A 21145-nucleotide genomic window follows, 5' to 3' on the forward strand; every position below is an offset into this window, starting at 1 on the left:
AAGGCATTCTTTCTCCTTAACAAGTCCCGGCTACTTATAACTCTCTTCTCTGGACACACACTTTCCCTTTCCTTGTGTCGCTTGCCTGTTAAAAGTCTCAAAACTTTACACCGGCTCAGTTACACTCCTGCTTTCTCAAGCCTGCAGCTCCTGTTTCTAGGCCAGTGCTGGTCACTCTCTTCTTTTCCTGAGCCTTTCTTTCAACTTCGTGTTTCTAGGACTGAAACACCTGGGAAACAATTAGTCTGCATAGTTCTCCTCCAGCACTACATTTCAAATAAATCCATTTCACACTCTTATATGGTGATTTGAAATACAAGAGTATGGATTATCTTGGTCTTCAGTGATACATCCTTACACTTGATTATATTTTCTAATTCTTTCTGACCTTCCTAATCTCAGTCTTCTTCCGATTTCTTGGCTGCAGTTTCTATTTGGATTGATGATTGAACGAAAGTCTACAAAATCTCTAATTATTTCAATTTCTTTATTCTCAACATTAAAGCTGTGTAGTTTGTCTATAGTCATGAATTTTCCTAATCACAGAAAAATCCATTAAAAAGGGGGAAATTATCTATAGAGTCCCTTTCAGCTCAGCAGTTCCAAGATGATGAGTGAGTAGTTCAACAATGCTTTTTGACTTGTTACTGTAGGAAACATGAGTCTAGAACCACCCATTCTCTGCTTCTCTGGGATAGCTAAACTACATCACCATCATTACAACCACAAACTCTTTGCACGTAGATTACAAAGCAGATTAGCACTTACAAGCAAACCCCAAGAAACCTGTTATTTTCTACTCTATTCATACTCTTTTTTAAATGATGCAATATGAATGTTTCAATATTAGCTGAATACAGCCGGAAGGGATCTGTGTTCTGAAGGCTGAGCTCTCTTGTTTTCAAAACCAATGGCCAGTGTCCTATTACTAGCCTCAACTAGAGGAAACCCACTGATTCAACAGGATTTACATAAATTTTCATTTGCCATTCAGCAATTGATTTAATCTCTCCTCAATTGGGACTAGCAAATGGATAGTGGCTATAAATCTTGCAATGAAAGAAGGAATAGCAGAGGGCTAGGACAAATGACCAATTATGATGATGATGGGATTTAAACAATTGGTTGCAATGAGGTTAAAACAGGTGCTTTGTAACTTGTTCAGAAATACTTTAGAAGTAGGAGTGAGTACTGACACAACCTAGAATGCCCAGTGAGGTGTAGCAGACAGAATGACAGACTAAGATCTAGGAAGCCTGTGTCTGAATCCTTGGACAGCCACGGAAACTCACTGGGGTATGGAACTGATAAAATATCTCACATTAAAAGCCCTATTAAATTCACCATAAACCAGTTCTGACTTGACAGCATGTAATATAAAATGAGACTCTTGAGAGTCCCCTAGACTGCAAGGAGACCAAACATCCATTCTGAAGGAAATCAACCCTGAGTGCTCACTGGAAGGACGGATCCTGAAGCCGAGGCTCCAATATTTTGGCCATCTCATGAGAAGAGAAGACTCCCTGGAAAAGACCCTGATGTCGGGAAAGAGTGAAGGCAAGAGGAGAAGGGGATGACAGAGGACGAGATGGTTGGACAATGTCATCGAAGCTACCAATATGAATTTGACCCAGCTCTGGGAGGCAGTGGAAGACAGGAGGGCCTGGCATGCTCTGGTCCATGGGGTCATGAAGAGTCGGACATGACTAAATGACTAAACAACAACAACAATATAAACTGAGATAGCCAGGCTTGCTGATGGCACTAAATGACACAAGGCAATTAAAACCAATATGGATTAAGGAGAGCTCTAAAAGGATATCTTCAGACTGGGGTACTGGGCATTGAAATTGCAAATATGGGTTAGAACAAGCAAATACAAAGAGATGTTCATGTGGAAGGTGTCATTCGCAACTTCACATGCACACTTGCTGGAGCTGGCTGCAACTGGCCAAGAAAGAAATCTTGGTGTGTGGTGGATACCTTGATGAAAATATCGACATAGTATGTGAATGCTATTAAAAAAGCAATTTAAAAACGGTGAATTCTGTGTTGAGTATAGTTAGACAAGGAACTGAGAACAAAAATGCAAATATTATGCTGGTCCTGTACAAAAACTATAGTGCAGCCACACTTGGAACAGTGTAGAGCTCAGATCATTGTACATTAAAAAAGGAAACCATAAAGTTGGAAAAGGTGCAGAAAAGGGAAACTAAAATGATCAAGGAATAGAGCAATGCCTCTATGCAGAAATAGGCTATTAAAAAGGCAGATTATTTTAAAAAGGTACAATAGAGAGTTATGGATGATGTGGAGAAAGTGAATAGGAGAAACCTCTCCCCATTATTCTATAATCTAGGGTTATCTGATTAATCTAAACAGTGGGAAATTTAGATAGAAGATTCAAATAAAGGCAGTAAAAGGAAGTACATCTTCACACAAGTCCCCATAGGCATCTGGGCTTTATGTTCCTATATTTAGGGCACTTTTATTTAATTTTACCTACTAACACTTTTTTGACCAAACTCCGGGAGGCAGTGGAAGACAGGAGCTGCCTGGCGTGCTCTGGTTCATGGGGTCACAAAGAGTCAGACACGACTTAACAACTAAACAACTAACACTTTAAATTATTAAATAACTAAACTTCAAAATGGGTATGATTACTGAATAAGGGCAAAATCTGTGTTTTTAAAACCGGTTTTGTTTCTGGGATGTTACTTTTATGGGATATAAAAAGGCAATCAATACATGCCTTTTCCTTAACAATGAAAGGGAGATTTTGTTTATCAAAATTTAAATTATTTCACACTTCCTACTGTGTCATAAAAAAGGCATTAACTTTTGGTTTTCACATCAAGCAAATGCATTTACAGTAACTCTAATTCTAGATAAGAAACTGGCTCAAAGGCAGATGATGAACAGACAAAGAGAGTCCTTTAATCATGTGGGTGGCTAAGTCTTTTTACCTTTCCTACCAAGGGGGACTTAGCTAGGTTGCTCAGGTCCCTTAGCTCTGCAGGCACATTTCCTACCATGTCATCCTTGATGCTGGTGACAAGCCTAGATTATGTGGGAAGGATAGGTGACACAGAGTTTTTTTTCCCTTTGGGATGCTGCAGTACTAGATCCTTTTCTTCTCAAGAAGGACCCAAGGTGGCTTACATCATTCAAAGGAAATATTTAATGCTAAAAAAAATAAGTATGCAAATACTAAAAAAATAATCAAACAAATACCACAGAAAAAGATAGTAAGGAGAAGCAACATCAAAACACGTTAAAGGCCCAAGGATCTATCTAAGATCCCCACTCAGGCCGCCAGTAATTAAGGGAAAGCCTGCCTGAAGAGAGAGGTCTTTGCAAAGATGGGGCCAGCCTGGCCTCCAGTGGGAGGGAGTTCCAGAGTCTGAGAGCAGCAACAGAGAAGACCCTCTTCTGTGTCCTCATCAGACGCACCTGTGAAGGTGGCGGGACAGAGAGAAAGGCCTCTCCTGATGATCTTAGCATTGATCCAGGCAGAACTAGGAAACAATTCTTTTTGAAACGCTGCAGAGCCACTGCCAGTCAGAATTCACTATACTGGGCTAGATTAAGATGAATAGATTAAGACATCTTCCTGTTACTTCCACTGTTCCTTCTAGTCTCTTCTGAACGGAGCTGCACCCCCCCCCCATACACACACAAATCAAGTTTGCGCTCTGGGGTTATTGTCTAGATCCAGTTTTGCTACTACCTTTGTGGCAACAAATACCTTTTAACAGCTTGCACTGACACACTAGCTATATTTCTTCCGGAACAAAGGTAGCCTGGCCAGAGTCACTATGTTCTTGTAATGTCTGGAATTGACTGCTGCAATGTTTTGCATTTGGGTCTGCCATTGAATACTGTCCAGGAACTGCAGGAAGTTCAAAATATAAGAGCCAAACTGTTGCCGAGTGTTGATTGGTGAAAACCTTTTTTGCAGTTTCAAAAGAACTTCACTGGCTTCTCATCTATTCTGAGTTAAATCTAGGGTACCAGTATTTATTTATTTTTTAATATATTTTGCGAACGAGCTACTCAAGACGTACTTGCTGCCATACCAGCCTGCTTATTTGGTACAGTCATCAGAGGATTGGATTATGAGCTGGTGATCCAGATTTAGTTTCTCCTTGAGGCACAAAATTCAGCGGCTGACTTGGAACAAGTTACTCTCTTTTGACCTGCCCTTCATTACAGGATTGCTGGAAGGATAAAGTGGAGTGAATGGGAGCCATGTATACCAACTTGTGTCCATTGGAGGAAAGATGGCATGTATATATATCATAAATAAAAAAAATTACAGTGCTCCTACAACATAAGTAAGCCAGGAGGGAACCAGACAGAAAGAGCTTTGTGGAATTCCTTCCAAAGAAGGCCTGCCTTTGCTACAGCAAAGATACTGTTTTCCCTTTAAGCTTCAAAAAATATTTCATTTAATTTCCATTTTCATTTTGACATTATTTTTTTAATATGTTACCTTAATTTTGCAAAATAGTACGTCAGTTTTGTAATGAACCAATTCATATTTCAAATAAAGAAATACATAGATTCAGGTGGCAACCCTTAACTAGGAGCAGGTCCCACTGAATACAGTGAGACTTACTCCTGAGTAACAGGGGCAGATTGCGGCAGAGTTTGGGATTATTATTTTATTTGAAGCTGCAGGGTTCAGGAAGCTTAGAGCCCCCTCCGCAAGTAACTTTTCAAAATTCTGGACTGCAGTGAAAAAGATTAGAGATTTGTGGTGCTTCAAGGCTTTCCACAGCCGAACAAACTGCTTTGATCTTTCCTGCTTGTAATGTCCAGATGCTGATATTGCTCTCTTACCTGCATCATTTCTCCCTTGCTTTTCGAAAGGAAAAAGGAGACTACCTGATGGGAGGAGGAGGAGGAGGAGGAGGAGGCTAACTGGATGCTGGCTCAGCAAGAAAACCGGAGAAGCTATTTCGGGATGGACAGGCAAAAGCGACCCCACCAGTCCAGGCTTGCAGTGGCTTTGCCCTTGACTGAGTCACAGTTTCACTTCACTCCAAGAAGAAATTATGAGGGACAGTGTGGGCTGAGGAGGAGTAAAATTGCAGCACAGGAAAGAAAACACTTGCTGGGGAATCCTGGAAACCAGCTACTCCTCAGTCAGTGCCGGGAGATCCCCACAGGAAGCTTTTAATGGTGGCGAAGCTTTTAATGGTGGTGACGTTCAGAGAGAGAGAGAGAGAGAGAGAGAGTGATGTTTCAGCAATTGACAAACCCAGGGCCCCAAACAGCCCCCTAGAATAATCTTATCTTCGAAAAGCAGAGATGGAAAGGACCCGATGGACCATCAAGTCCAGGCCGTGCCGGGGAGGCACAGTGGGGAATTGAAGCTGTCAAATTCTGCATTAACAGCAACCAAAATGGAAGGAGATGCCTGGCACCGAACCCTATGAATCTCCTTAAATCTTGAGCAGGGAACATGTGATCCTTCCAATGTTTTTGGACCTCAGCTTCCAGGATCTCTCACCACTGACCAATCTGGATAGGCCGATAGGCGTTATAGGCCAACAGCCTTTGGTGAACCACACACTGCCCATTACTGAATTAAATGGTCTGCTTGGGAACAGAGGTCCACTGTTGGGGCTCCTGGGCACCATAGTTTCTTGGGCCTTTACTAAGGATTAGCAGAAGCATAAAAAATATGCAAATACATGTAGATATGATTAATATATTTATGTTGTAGAGATCGCATCAGGGCAGATTTAGTCAATTGCCTGAACCTAGCTTTTGCTCCCAATTATAGTAGACTCAACCCTGAGCGCTCACTGGAAGGACAGATCCTGAAACTGAGGCTCCAATACTTTGGCCATCTCATGAGAAGAGGACTCCTTGGGAAAGACCCTGATGTTGGGAAAGTGTGAGGGCAAGAGGAGAAGGGGACAACCGAGGATGAGATGGTTGGACACTGTCATTGAAGCAACCAACACGAATTTGACACAACTACAGGAGGCAGTAGAAGATAGGAGGGCCTGGCGTGCTCTGGTCCATGGGGTCACGAGGAGTCGGACACGACTAAATGACGATGATAGTAGACTCATCAGACTGATAAGATCTACCAAAATACCAGGTTCAATTCTAGCTTTTTTAAAAAAACTAACGGATTTAAACCTTTGTGGCTCAAAATTCTGTACTTTTTTTTTCTTGGCAGGAAAATACCATTGTAGAGGCTAAGCACCATTTTGCTCAGCCTCTTTGAGATGCAAGAGGACTAACCATGGGTTTTATTATTAAAATGGAAATTCTCAAAAAAGCTACATTCCAAGAAACTGAGTAGCCTTTAGAGTCAGGTCTTGCAACGCCACCAACGGTTAGCTGCCTTGTTAATAATAGCACAGCATTAAAAAAGTTCGGTAACAACACTTTCAGAGGAAATGGCTGAGAAGAAAAGCAAACTACCAGGAGACATGTAGATTGTAACAGCCGTAGAGTGGCAGACAGCTGCCAAAGGTAGTGGGTGTCCTTTCTTCCAAAAATTCCCCAAATCTGCACACTCAATTCTCTCTTGCAAAAAGCTATAAGTGCTTTTGGCTGCAAAGAGGAACAGAGTTCCCGTTGGCAAGAAAGCTGACAATTCCAAGTAAGACCTTCAGACGGGGATTCCCAGAAACCAAATTATGCCAAGAAAGAGGAAAGTCATCTTCTTCTTTTTCTTTTTTGGCCCATGCACGTGCCAAAAAGAAATTAGGTGAAATTCGCTCCTCTTGCCACCATTATTTCCCCAAGTGGATTGGATATCAGACAAACCTTGGATTGCAAATGCAAGGAATTAGACAGCTATGTAATTCAACAAAAGGTATCTCTGTGTGTTTTTGTTTGTTTGTTTGTTTCTTTGCTTTCCTTTTTTTTTACCCTAGGGAAGCTACAACAATTTAGTAATGACACCAAATATGGAGTGGAGGCTGCTGAAGATTTAATGATCTGATTCATTCATTCATTGATAAGTTCTCTCACTATACTCAAGAGTCAGCACATGTAAGAAGCATCTTAGTACACACACACAAAAGTCAGTATAGGATATCACATATTCCTGGATTTGGTTGAGCGACATGCACACCACAGATCCACCTAGCCTTGAAGCCCACTGAGTAGCCTGAGGCAAGTCTTTCTCCTTCTCTTCCCTTTCAGGCACATCTACTTCTCAGAGTTGTGAGGGAATTACATGGGAAAACCCTCAGGGGAGGGCAGAATACAAAACGTAACTGATAAGGAAGACAGTGGCAACAACAAAATACAACACTATGTGTAGTGGAACGGCAATTGCATAACTGTTTGCCCCACTCTGTCAGGTTCTTGTTGTGTGACCAAATGCACAACGGATCACATGCATTAGATCTGCAACCTAGGGAGCCTGCCAGAGTGGGAAGAATGCATATGGGATTTCCCTTCTCCTCCAAGCTCGCTGAATAGGATACTGGCCAAGATTGCCAACTGTGAACCCCTAAAATGTAAATACTGTGGCTAAAAGCTTACACCCAATTAAATGGAAACAAGGGCCTGGAGACTTTCTTGGTATCTGTGCTGCGCCAGCAACCTAACATTATGCCTCATCTTGCAGAGCTCTCAAGACAAGGCTTCATATGTTATGATGCTTTTACGTGCATGTCCACTAATGGTTAGATTATTAAGGGTAGGCATCCTTCAGTCTCGAAAGACTATGGTAACATGCTCTTTATGGAGGACTTGGAACAGCGTCTAGTGTGGCTGAGGAGGCCGATTCGAGAGTGACAATCCATTCCACACTGAAGACAAATCCAATCTGTTCCCTGTCCAGCTCCCTGATTTTGCTGCTTTTGTGACTTCCTCTTTGCCTCGGCCTGCTGGACAAGGGTCTCTTCAAATTGGGAGAGGCCATGATGCACTGTCTGCCTCCGGGCTGAACGCTCAGATGTCAGGGTTTCCCATCTGTTGAGGTCCATTCCTAAGGCCTTCAGATCCCGCTTGCAGATATCCTTGTATCGCAGCTGTGGTCTCCCTCTGGGGCGATTTCCCTGCACTAATTCTCCATAGAGGAGATGTTTTTGAAATCTGACCATCAGCCATTCTCACAACATGCCCAAGCCAACGTAGATGTCGCTGTTTCAGTAATGTATATATGCTAAAAATTCCAGCTCGTTCTAGGACTACTCTATTTGGAACTTTGTCCTGCCAGGTGATACAAAAAATGTGTTGGAGGCAACGCATACAGAACGTGTTCAGCTTCCTCTCCTGCCGTGCACAAAGAGTCCAGGACTCACTGCAGTACAGGAGTGTGCTTAGGACACAGGCTCTATAGACCTGGATCTTGATATATGTTGTCAGCTTCTTATTGAGCCATACTCTCTTTGTGAGTCTAGAGAACACGGTAGCTGCTTTGCCAATGCATTTATCCAGCTCAACATCTAGAGAGAGGGTGTCAGAGATAATTGAGCCAAGGTACACAAAGTCATGAACAACCTCCAATTCTTGCGTGGAGATGGTAATAGAGGGAGGTGAGTCCACGCCCTGGCCCATGACTTGTGTTTTCTTCAGGCTGATTGTTAGAACAATCACATGAAATGAAGTGTATGAGGTGGATTTCCACTCCTTGACATCACATAAAATGGCTGCTAATTCTAAGGACAAGGAATGAGAGAGTGCATACTCTCTCTTTTCATAGTGAGACAGGATTCCTCAGGCTTCCTGTTGTCAGATGGCATGATAAACAAGAGAGAGATCATGCCAACAACACACCTGAGTAGGGAGAGGATAAACTTTTACTATGTTTGCTTTCATTGTTCACAGCCAGGCCAACTTAACCATGATGTTAACCCACTGCCCAGGGTGTTAGCAGTCCAGGCCTCAAATTATGCAGAATGAGATACACAAGTGAATAGGTACAAGCGAATAGCTAAGTGATTTCCCCACAACACCTGGGAAGTCATCCCCTGAGTTCCATCTAACAAGATCAAGAGCTTTCGCATCCCATCGCCTGGGCACAAACATAAAGAAATTTGAGAAGCAAGCCATTAAAGATAGAAAACAATTCATTCTTAATCATTCAGTAATAATAACTGTGTACCATCAAGCTGATCCTGACTTACAGCACCCTTTTCTAATGTTTTCTAGGTACAGAGTACACAGAAACAGTTTTCTGTTCCCTTCCTCTCAGACTACCTGGGGACTGTGCAATGGTGTGTAGCCCAAGGCAAAGTGGGGAATCAAACTCCCAACTTCTACCTAAAGCTATCCATTAAATACTTGATTGTTATTCATCTCAGTACATAAGATATTGGGAGCAGGTGAATAAGAAACCAGGAAAATGCAAGCTAAAACACTGCCCTCCTCTGCCAAATGAGTTGCCTGTGATCCACTGAATTTACTCACCATAAGGTGATCCAACTCAGGCGGCCATAAGGTGATCCAACTCAGGCGGAAGGTGTGGAATGGGCAATTTCTTGAGCTAGGGGTGCAAATTGGACCATTTCCATCACCAGGAACACATCCCACTGCCACTATACCAGCAAATTTCAATATATGGCAGCAGCAAATCTACTTTTAATTTTTTTTAAAAAAAGTCTACAAGGAGTATACACTTTGTTTAAAGTAGAGGTGCACTTCTGAGAACGTAATACTTTTTAAAAACAAGCCGTGTACTCCCCATATACTGTAATTAAAGAAACATCTGGTTGGTTGGTTGGTTTTGCTGCCACACAGCCCCAAAATCTTGTGGCATGGGAGCAGTTTGGGCAGCAGGCTCGTGAAGGTTGCAAGCCACTGGCCATGCAGCCTATATGTTGCCCAGTCCTACACTGGTAAGTTGCAAATTGTCAATAATTGGTATAATATAGATATCATCATCATCTTAGAACTGCAGAGTTGAAAGGGACCCTATGGATCATTGAGTCCAGCAATTGTCAAGGAGACACAGCGGGAAATTGAATTCCCAACCTCTCCCTAATCCACTGCGCTGTCCAGCAGTTTATATATACATTATTGAGATAGGGAGTCCATTTAGATTTCCATCCTCAGGCATCATGCTCTACTCATCTATTCAGTACAACTGTGTCAGGAGAAGATCGCTTTTCAGAAAAAGCACATTATTGATATAGAGAGAAAGAAATAATCACTGAAATGTTTTCGATGACCTTTATTTTCCTTTTACACACACATAGTGACTGTTGGCCCACATGACTTTCTGCCACACAGAATGGTAATTATGATGACAGAGATCCCCACCCATCATTTCCTGCAAGACAGCAGAATGAAGAGCACAATCTAGACACAAACATTTCAGCCACCCGTTACCCAAAATGAGAAATGTGCTGCAGGGGGAAACAGGGGATGAACCTCTCCTTCCTCTTAATTTTACTACTTCTTACAGATGAAGGAGGGATTGCTTCAGTTTGCATCTTAAGGCAAACCAATCTAATTTACACTTCCAAAAAACCCTGCTGTCCCTTAAGTGCATGCACTCCTCCCACTTTTAGAATACAGCTTTTCATTCAGAATACATTTCATTCTGTATACATTTCATGTATACGGAAATGTATACATTATGAGATGGTGTGCATATATATGAAAAAAAGTATTATACACTCCTTAGACAAAGTCATATGAACAATGATTTTATTACATCCAATCTGCCTTTCTTCAAAGTTGGCCCTTTTTTTGCAGTGTACTCTTTTTTGCAGATGAAAGCCCTCTGCAAAGACAGTGCTACTTGAAGAGTTGGCAGATTCCATTACTCTACTTGAAGGGCACTTCAGCCCACGTTGGGTATGAAGGTCAAGAAGGGAGAGCAGGCAGGGCCCTTGAAGCCATCTATCCACAGTTAGCAGCAGCTTCAGAAGGTGTACAGCTCACCCTGTCCCACTGTTCCTCACTGGAGTTAGGCACCTTATATTTCTATTTAAATGACACTTTGGCCAGAATCATATTATGTGCCCCTACCAGCATAATACAATTGGTGTCAATCTTAGTGGCAAAAAACTGAAAGTTAAGACAATAGGATAGGCACTCTGGCTGTCATGGGGCTTGTGATAGGATTCTAGCCATTATTTATAAATGTCTATCATTACATATCAATTGGCGCACACACATTTCATGCACATATACCTCCTCTTATAACGCCTCCTTTGTTAAATCCATTTTCTCTCTTGCTTTTGACATAATGTAACTGGCCACTTTCCTATCAAGGAAATCAATGTATTATTGATTGATTGATTGATTGATTTGATTTGTATCCCGCCCATCTGATCAAATAGACCACTCTGAGCGGCTTAGAGTGAATATACATGAGTATATAGGGTCACCCATCCCTGCACTGACCAGACAAGGATCTATGTAGCTGGATTGCTAACTGTATGCCTTCACATTGTGATCTTATTATCAGGCATTGGCTCTTGCAATTGAGCCAGTGTGGTGGATTGGTCAGACTGGGACTGGGGAATCCATGTTCAGCTCTCCACTAAGCTATGACATTAGGATAGTCATTGTTCCTTAGCCTCATCTACCTCCCAATGTAGTTGTAAGGATGAAGTAGGGAGGAGGAGGAGAACTATGTACTGTATACCAGTGGTCCCCAACCTTGGGCCTCCAGATGTTCTTGGACTTCAACTCCCAGTAATCCTGGCCAGCAGAGGTGGTGGTGAAGGCTTCTGGGAATTGTAGTCGAAGAACATCTGGAGGCTCAAGGTTGGGGACCACTGCTGTATACCATTTGACCTCACTGAAAAAAAAGCAAAAAATAAATAACAAACAATGGACCTCAATTGAGGTCTGAGATTGAAGAAGAGTGATTCTGAGAAAGCTACCAAAGGATTTCACAGTCTAACTAATTTTGGAATGACATACTCCTAACTATTACCTTACACCAGTTCTGGTGGGATCTTTTTTGCTTTCAAGTACTGAAGGCCACACTCTTGAACTCAGAAGCACTTCCCCCTATACCCTTCTACACATGTAGATCAGTTCTGGCTGCTGTTGGTAGTGCCAAGTGGAGCACACTCTCTATTATTACATCACATATTCCAGGCTGAACTCCATTAAAATGAGTTTTGAGGCTGAGGTCTGGCTGCAGCTAAGCCTTGCTTGTGTTCATTGTTCAGCATTTTATTTCCTAACCTTCCTGTGCTGATTTATTTTTTTAAAAAAGATAATTGCCAATGTAAGCTACTCAGTAATCAGTAAAAAAAAATCAGTAAGGTAAGCTAGTGTGATTATTCCCATATAGATATTTGGATGGTGGAAATGAAGCTAAGAGGTGATGTCCTTAGCAAGCCGGTTGGTTTATGGCCAAAGTGAGCATAGAACACCTTCTCTGGTTCACATTCCTGGACACAATGCTATACAAATACTTGAGATGTCACCTGCCTTCTTCTTCTTCTGTAGGAACACTGCATGCTTTTTTAGTTATAATTTGCTTATTTTTTTTTAAATTATATATCATGACTTCATCTGAAAAGGTATTTCAGAGCAGCAAAAAAAAAAAAAAAACTTATTAAAACTCAATACAACTTACATACTAAAGGTAAGCAGCCGAACCAAGAGTCTTAAAACTACATCAATCAGCTTAAACTTACAGTTTAATTCTAATCATATATCAAGTGTTACCATTATTTGGAAATGCCTGGGCAAATAAAGCCATTTTAAGTTAAGCTTCTCACAGAATATCCCAATGGCACCTGCTGCGCATCCCACTGGAGCCCATTCTGAAGGCAGGGTTGCCACCACAGAGGAGGACCTTCTTTCTGTTAATGCAAAGTGCATTTCTTTTCTACTAAGCACAGAGAAAAAGGTCTCCTTTGGTTATCTTAATGCAGAGACAGACTGCAGCAGCACCTTTAAAGTGAAGAGACAGCCAAAGCAGCTGCTTCAGAATTAATGGACTGTGGCTGTTCCCAGGCAAACCAGACAGAGTTGCAGAGTTGTGGATCTCAGTTCTCATTAGAATTTCCAATTAGAACTTCCAAATAGTGAGAACTAGATGGCCAAAACCTTTGTTTCATTTCAGCTCTCAGTGTGTTATACAGGGATATAACTCAACTGCCCCACCATATTACTATTATTGCACAGACAAGTTCTGAGGGATGGTAAAAGGGCATTATAGACGATAACAGAGCTTCCCGGAACGCTCTGCTGTTTTTAATTTAATGTGAATCAAATTCAATTACAACTGAATTAAAGTAACCTGCAAAATGTGACTTATTAGACGTCTTCATGGCAACCCAATTTAGGAAGAGATTCATAATATTTGTAAAGTGTCTGTGCTCTCAAGCCACATGCACAAGCCACGCCCTTGGTGTTGCCTCATCCCAGAAGATCTAGTACCACCCTGTTTTCAACTGCCCTTAAAGCATGTGCTGAATGGGAGGAGAAATCAGAGGGAGAAAGACTTGTACCACCAAGGGGTCTGTAAGAACAACACAGTGGGGTGTAGGGGAGAATGATATGAGAAACACATCAACACTAAGTAATTTTTGAGTGCCTGTTTCCCAACCCCGATGAATGGGGGGAAAAACACAGTCACAGTTGGACAACCAATTTCAGCTGTGGTAGTTATAAAATTCTCTCTTCTGACCACCGACCTAAGGTGTAGAACTCCTACCCTCTTTTTCACATGACCACCTTGTATCCACCTCACAGCCCCTGGAAAAAAGGTCCCCCCAAACATCCGTTCTCCCACTCCCCAGATTAGAAAGCCTTCACGGTCCAAGTTGCAGTGTGTCAAAGAGCTCACAAGCTAAGCACCACGATCCCTTCAAAGCCCAGAACAGGGCATCCCATGCTTAATAGGTTCAAGCTGTTGGGGTAGGGACAGAGCTACAAATGTTTCAGTCTGCCCTGCTTGTCCTTAGTACCATGTGGCTGCATAGTTCATGGTAGGATGCTATGTGTAGAAGCCAATTCCTCAGCAGCACAGATAGATATAACAGTGGCTAAATTTTGAAGAAAATAGTGGACTCTCTTGGTAGGAGACAAGAATTTGCGGATCATCTGGTGGCTTCCATGGGGCTTGATTGCCTTGTATCTAATGTGGCCTGCCCAGGAAGCTGGTTCTGTCCAATGTAAATAACAAAAGGAATGGCCAAGATCTTCTCTTCCTAGGCTTAAAAATCCATTGAGAATTGAAATCCAGACACACCAGACTGAGAGCAAGGCCTTAAGAGCAGATCCATGGTGGAGGTCAATGGTCTTGGAGGACAAGGCATTGTTTTGTGGAATTCTGTTACAGAAACATCTTGCAGCTTTTTCCTGCCTTTGGTCCCAAGATGATCCTGTATTACAACTCTTACCATCCTCAATCAACATGGAAAATATTCATGATGGGAGACATCATCCAGCCTCACCTATGAATACAAGGCTAGGAAACATCTCTGCTAACTGCTACTTAACATCAATTTAGCACCAGCTGTGCAGAAGAACAACTGTAACTCCAGGACTCTGTGATATTGTACATCAGAACAGTTTCAGGAAGCATAGAGAAATACTGTTTCGTATCCATGGCAGATGCAGACTATGCAAGAACACACACCACCCCCAGATGAATGAACCAGGAGTTGCCTCTGACCTCACTCCATACTCACACACCTCTAACTTGGCTAAGACCCCAGGCTCGAGACAGGGTGTAGATCCAAAGTCATCTACTTGACCATTTCTATTAATATTCTAGATGTTGGGTTTCTAAGCTGCACCGGATATTGCTTTCAGCAAAGAAATAACCTAGCATGGGTAATTCTCACAACACACTTGCTATCTGCTTCCTATCAGTCATACTGGCTCCAAAGAGCCCCTGCTTCACCATGCTTATATACTGAGAGCGGGGAGGTTGACAAAAATGTCCTTTTATCTTTCTTCAGTCCCTCTTGTGAAGCTAGTTTGCTGTGTACACACAAAGGGCATACATACAATCCCTAGGACTGGCTAAAAATCCCTAGAATTATGGCTGGGGAAAAGAGAGGCCATTTGCAAAGTGTTTGTAAGGAGTCTCCAGAAGACACTTACCAGTACATGAGAGAATCGTTCCTCCAGTTCTCCACAGCTGGGCATGGGCTGTTTGGGGGGTGCAGGATGTTTGGGAGGCAGGGGCGAAGAAGCTGTCGGCTGGCTTTTAATCTCCTTAGCTGGAGACATCTCCATACTGCTAGCTGCATTGCCCATCCTCAGATTAGAATGTTCCCAAACACAGTCAAATAAATAAGTGGTTCCCAGAAATTTAAAATAGGTAGCGTTTGTTTTTTTTCCTCCGAAAGGAGGCAAAAAAAGAGGTCAGAGCGAGCAAAGTCCTTCTTTTAAAATCCAGAAAAGGAACTTTGGCCCCCAACGATTTGGGAGGCAGAGGGAAAACTCCCGACACGTGTGAAGCGACCCCTCAGATGCATACAACCCAGTCGAGTCGGTTGTCCATGGTTTTTGCTCTTAGGTGACCGGAAAGAGTTGAATTGATGGGGATAAGGAACGGGGTGGAGGTGGGGGGGGGTCGTCGTTCAACAAGGTGACTCCTCAACGCTTCTCCTCCGGGACCACCATCATCTTGATGCTTGCCTCTGCCTTCCGCCTTGATAATTTCAAGAAAGGGGGTAGGTGGGGAAGGAGAATCTCCTTAGTTCGCGTCCAACGAAGAGGGCTCCATCCTCTTGTCAATCTTAGGCTAGCGAGCAACGTGTGTGTGTGTGTGCTCTAGAGAAGGCGAGAGAAGTCAACCGCTGGGCTAAAAACTGTCTCTCTCCCCCCCCCCTTCCTTTACTCACTCCACCCCACCACCAAAAAAGAGGAAGGAGCGGCAGTCGCTTACTGAACAGGAAGTCACAATGCAGGTGCCGTTCCTTAAAACGAGAGAGAGAGAAGCTGTAACTTTTTCGGTCCACCGCAGCTCGGATCGGGGGTGGGGGCTTGCTTGCAACCTGGGACGTGCCAGGTCTTTCTCCTCCCCTGGCTCAGTGGGGCGAGGAGCCCCCGAAGGCAGCCGCAGAGGGAGGACGCTGCTCTGGCAGGAGCAAGGATGGCAGGGAGCTGGCCAAAGCGGGGGAAAAGACGGCAGCCGCGGGGACAGCAAAACGGGGGGGCGTCCCCCTGGCGTGCCCGTGCCCCCACGCGCTCGCCCCCATGGCCTTGGAGGGCGAGGCGAGGAGAAGAAAAGAGCAGAGTCACCTGCTCGAGAGGGGGAGCGAGCAGGCGGCGATGATGAAGGTGTAGAAGAGCAAGAATACTGTAACAGCAGAGGGGAGAATGGGCGCTTGAGCCAGACGGAGAGCTTCCTGGGTCTCAAAGCCCATGGGTTTCGTGTGTGTGTCTCTCTGTGTGTGTGTGGTTGCCGGCTCGTTTATTTATTCGCATTTTCATCTAGGAACCCAGCTACGGCTGAGGCTCCGGCATCGCAGCGTCTTATCAGAGGGAGAAGGCAGGGCACTACTCGGATCGCCCAGCATCCCTTACGAATTATTGTTTCTGCAGGGCTGGGGCAGGTGGACTTTCGGGCTGTGTGTATGGGGGGGAGGAAGGCGTTCAGGGCTGAGCCTTGGCATAAAACTGAGGGGCGCTGGAAAAGAAATCGGGCCTTGAATACCGGCCAAGGCAATTTCCAGCTCGAATCCTTCAATGTGGATGGGTGGGAGTGGATCACGTGTATGGGATTTAGGGCGGGGCGGGGGCGGATGCTCCTAAAAAAAATCTTCCTTGCCACATTTTAATGTTAAAGAGCAGGTTGCGCTCCGCCTTTAGACGAGGCGGTCTGGCTGGCGGGGGTGTATGCCTTTCCATCCCTTCACCCGGCCATCCCATCATTCCAGTCTTTTAGGATCCAGGTAGATCCCGCAGTCACACCGCTCCTTTTGCAATCTCCTATGACCTCACCTCAGCATCCCCCTCCCCAGCTTGCCCCTCTGGACAGGAGCACAGGGGGCGGATGGGATGCCCAAAAAAACACACAACTACCAACGATTACAGGGTCCTTGAGAACCCACCGACAGGTCGCCCACTCGGCTTGCACCGTGGGAGGGAGGGAGGGAGGGGGGCGTCACGCCGCCCTTGCAGCCCAGGCGTCTTTCGTGAAAGTCCTGCTGAAAACCCTCCTTCTCCCTCCCTCTAGCGGCCGAAGGGGGAAAAAAAGGGGGGGGCTCTCACTCTCTGGAGGAGAGGCGGGCAGGCAAACGGCTCCCCTCATAAGAGAGGCTATGGGGAAACTCCATGGCGGGAGAAGAGCTGGGTGTGAGTCAGAAGCTTGTTTTACAAGTTCATATACACTTTTTCAACAACTGCGCCTACCGTTGTCACATACACAAGGTGCCTACACTTGAACATACTTCTGAGTCACATACACCCCCCCTTTTTTAACCTCAGTTTGGAAATTTCCCCCATCCTACTTGCTTGCAGAAAAAAAACTAGTGAAGAGTCTTGTGGCACTTTTAAAGATTAAGGAATTTTATTATGCGTTTGCTTAGATGAACTTAAGCATTTGCTTAAATGAACAAACGACCTTATCCTGGAAAGTTGCTTTATTTATTTGTCTTTATTTATTGGCTGCCTTTCTCCTGAGAAAAGGACTGGATGATTAAAAACATTAAAAACTTTTAAAAGTATCTTAACAGATGGCATTCAGGGACTTGGTCATCATGATTGTTAAAAGCCTTCCTGAAAAGCAGAGTCATCTGCTGTCAGAGGAAGGATAAAAGGGAGGGGGATCAAACTGATGGCTGGAGGGAGAGCATCCCATGACCTGGGAGCAGCGACAGAGAAGGCCTCTCTCGTATCTCCATCCACTGGACCTGGGCTGGCAATGGGACCAAGAGGAGGGCCTCCTTGGACTATCTCAAGCATCTAGAAGGCTTATATGGAGAGAGGTGGTCCTTCAGGTAGCCTGGAACCAGGCTGTATAGGTAATGACCAGCACTTTGATTGGGCCCACACTGGTAGGCAGTACATTTGTTGTACCAGGGGTGTTATATGCTCTAACTAGACCTAGTGAAGAGTCTGGCTGCTGCGTTTTGAACCAGCTGAAGGTTCTCTGGACCATCTTCAAAGGTAGCCCCAGGTAGACTGTCATAATCAAGCAAGATGTCATTAAGTTATGCATCACTGTAGCCAAATCAGACATTTCAAAGAACAGCTGCAGCAGGCATGTCAGTTTTAACTATGCAAAGGCACTCCTGGCCACTGGCAAAACCTGGGCGTCCAGGCTCAGGGATGAATCCAGGAGTACACCCAAGCTGCAACCCTGAGTTTTCAGGGGGAGTGTAACCCCATCCCATGCAGGTTGTACAGTATCCTTATTCCCTCATCTGCCTTCCAATTGACTAGGAGCACCTCTGCCTTGTCTGGATTGAGTTTCAGTTTGTTCGCCCTTACCCAGCTCATTACAGATGTCAGGCACTGGTTTAGAATCAAGACAGCTTCCTTGGAATTGGATGGAAAAGGCAAAGAGCATAGGGTGTAACTCACATACTGATGACACCAAAACTCGAGACAACCTCTCCAGCAGTTTCATGAAGATGTTTAAAAGCATGGGGGACGAAACAACCCTGGGGAACTCCACAGGCCAATGACTAGGGAGTCCCCCCAGCACCACCTTTTGAGTTCTCCCCTCCAGGAAGTACTGAAGCCACTGTAAAACAGTACCTCCAAGTCCCATCCCAGATACATGGTCCATAAGTCAATGCCATGGTCAACAGTAGTGAAAGCTGCTGAGAGGTCCAGCAGAACTAACAAAGACATACTCCCACTGTCCAGTTCCTGGTGTAGCTCATCCACCAAGACAACCAAAGCAGTCTCCATCCCCATAGCCAGGTCTGAAACAGATGGAAATGGGTCTAGATCAGTGATGGTGAACGTTTTTTGAGCCCGAGTGCCCAAACTGCAACACAAAATCAACTTATTTATTTCAGAGTGCCAATATTGCAATTAAAACCTGAATGCTGAGGTTTTAGTTTAGAAAAAACAACTGCTCCTGCACTGAAAGGGTTAAATGCTTGTGTTTTTTCCCCCCATGGGTGGTATTAACAAAGAAATACTTACCGGTCCTCCAATCTCCCATTGGGCTAAACCGATAATGGTCGCCATTGCAGCCCTCTGCTGGACCACTGCAGCAGCAGAGGGGAGTGCCAAAATCCAGGATCGGAGGACAGATAAGTATTTCTCTATTGTGACTTATGCCTTGTGTGCCCACAGAGACGGCTCAGTGTCCCAGCTGTGGCACGCATGGCATAGGTTCGCCATCACTGGTCTAGATAATCTGCTTCCTCTAGGAATCCTTGGAGTCGAGAAACCACCACACACTCAAGTACCTTGCCCAGAAATCAAATATTTGAGACAGATAAATACATGTTCAGTAAAGTGGGATCCAGGGAGGGATTTTTCAGTAATAGTCTTATTACTGCCCCTTTTAAACATGCATAGTGCCTATTAAGGCTATGGACAAAATACAGTCCTGGGCCTCATCTGTCCCCTCCGAGGTGGTGTTTGTGGGCTCCACTTGTCGTCATCATCATCATCTTAGAACTGCAGAGCTCAGCCCTTTCCTATTTCTGCCAAAAAAGTTGCAAGTTCTGGGTTCCTACAGGATTGGTTATTCACACTTTAAATAGGTCACAAGCCATTCCCATATCATGTAAACTTACCCCACACCCATTTTTTAAAAACTGGAGATAAATTTCTAGCTTTCATTGTATATGCTTTGAGAGGGGGCAGCCTGCATGGTCCATGTGTTTTTTGGGTCTCAGCAGCAGAAAGTTGACCCCAGGCCTACCATAGTTGCCCACCCTGCTCTGTAGAGATGGAGACAGGCAATTGCTTCTGCGGCCCTTCAGGTGTAACCACACAACAGCATACAGTCGACACTTCAAGCCTGTGGTCTTCTTCATTTCAGGACTTTGGTAACGACACTTCCCACAGCTATAACATCTGGCAAACATGCTGTTTTTTAAAAAATGTTTTACTCCTCCCTAATCCTAAATATTGTAATATCAAGCTGGAGAACTCAAAAGCAATTATTTTAGTATCACTCATCTGTGAGTTATTTATAAAAAGTAACTGATAAAGGTTTGCACATCACTTACCTCAAAAGATTGTCAGTGATATAAAAAGTAACTCACTATTTTCCCCCTTCCCTCAAAATTACCTAAAAGTTCATTTTAATTACTAGAAATGATTCAAATGTAACAGCACGAGTTGGCATTTGAGTCAATGCCTCCTCCTCAGCTTACTGGGAACATTCTGATACAACTATAAAGGTAACAGAAAATTCATACTGCAGAAAGCGGGACGTTATTACTTGTAAAGTTAAAATCCTAGTAGTTACACAGAGGCTCATCACTAAGTATTGCAGCAATGTAACTTACACTGTATCTTAATTATTAGACAGAGAAACTGATCACAAGTATGTTGTCATCTGTAACAGGTTATTTCCAAGACCTGCCAATAATCTAGGGGAAGAAATTGAGATCTTCCTTCATTGTAGGTCTGCAGCTGGAAGAGCTGTGGGCAGGCTGCCATTGTTTGTGAGAGCAGCATGTTGCCAACCACAGGCACCTGTGTTATCAGTCAGCTCCCACCTTCAAGGCCAGAGATGATTAACCCCTGGTAATTAGTGTAAGTGACTTCAGCTGCACGCATGAGAAGCGGCAGTCCTTTGCTTTTGGTGACATATGGTGGAACTCCAGCAACTACCCTGTTTCCCCGAAAATAAGACAGGGTCTTATATGAATTTTTGCTCCAAGAAATGCATTAGGGCTTATTTTCAGCGGATGTTTTATTTTATTCAGGTACAACAATCTACATTTATTTATATACATTCATGTCATCTTCTGGTTGCTGCAATGGTGGAGGGCGGGGTTTCACTTAACTAGGGCTTATTTTTTGGGATAGGACTTATATTACAAGCATCCTGAAAAATCCTACCAGGACTTATTTTCAGGTTAGGCCTTATTTTCGGGGAAACAGGGTATTCCACTCATGATAACTGGTTGATTGAAACTTGCCTTGTATTTCCTGAGACGTTTGAAGTCTGCTAGTGGTCTATGTTATTTTGACTCCATCTTACTTTAGGCCCAGGTTCTATCTTTGAAGGTTCATACTCGAATACATATGGATCAGACATTTAGGAAGCACTGTTTTTGTGTCTGTCATTGCTTTCTGACACATTCGT

General features: G+C 43.9%; 1 protein-coding gene across 7 annotated transcripts in view; it reads right to left on the bottom strand.

Annotated features, from left to right (window-relative positions):
- The window catches only part of FMNL1 (formin like 1), a 96267-nt gene extending 80313 nt beyond the window's left edge, over positions 1-15954 (bottom strand). For 5 of the 7 annotated variants that reach the window (XM_078377809.1, XM_020797985.3, XM_073004154.2 and 2 more), the window contains exon 1: positions 15013-15954. In XM_078377809.1, coding sequence (XP_078233935.1) covers positions 15013-15168 — 156 coding nt within the window. In that variant the 5' untranslated portion in view covers positions 15169-15954. The remainder of the gene's footprint in view (positions 1-15012) is intronic. The other 2 variants (XM_020797987.3, XM_020797986.3) reach the window with 1 other exon arrangement.
- Positions 15955-21145: the final 5191 nt, after the last annotated feature.

This window comes from Pogona vitticeps, chromosome 6 (assembly GCF_051106095.1).
Source record: "Pogona vitticeps strain Pit_001003342236 chromosome 6, PviZW2.1, whole genome shotgun sequence".
Classification (NCBI taxonomy): Eukaryota; Metazoa; Chordata; class Lepidosauria; order Squamata; family Agamidae; genus Pogona; species Pogona vitticeps.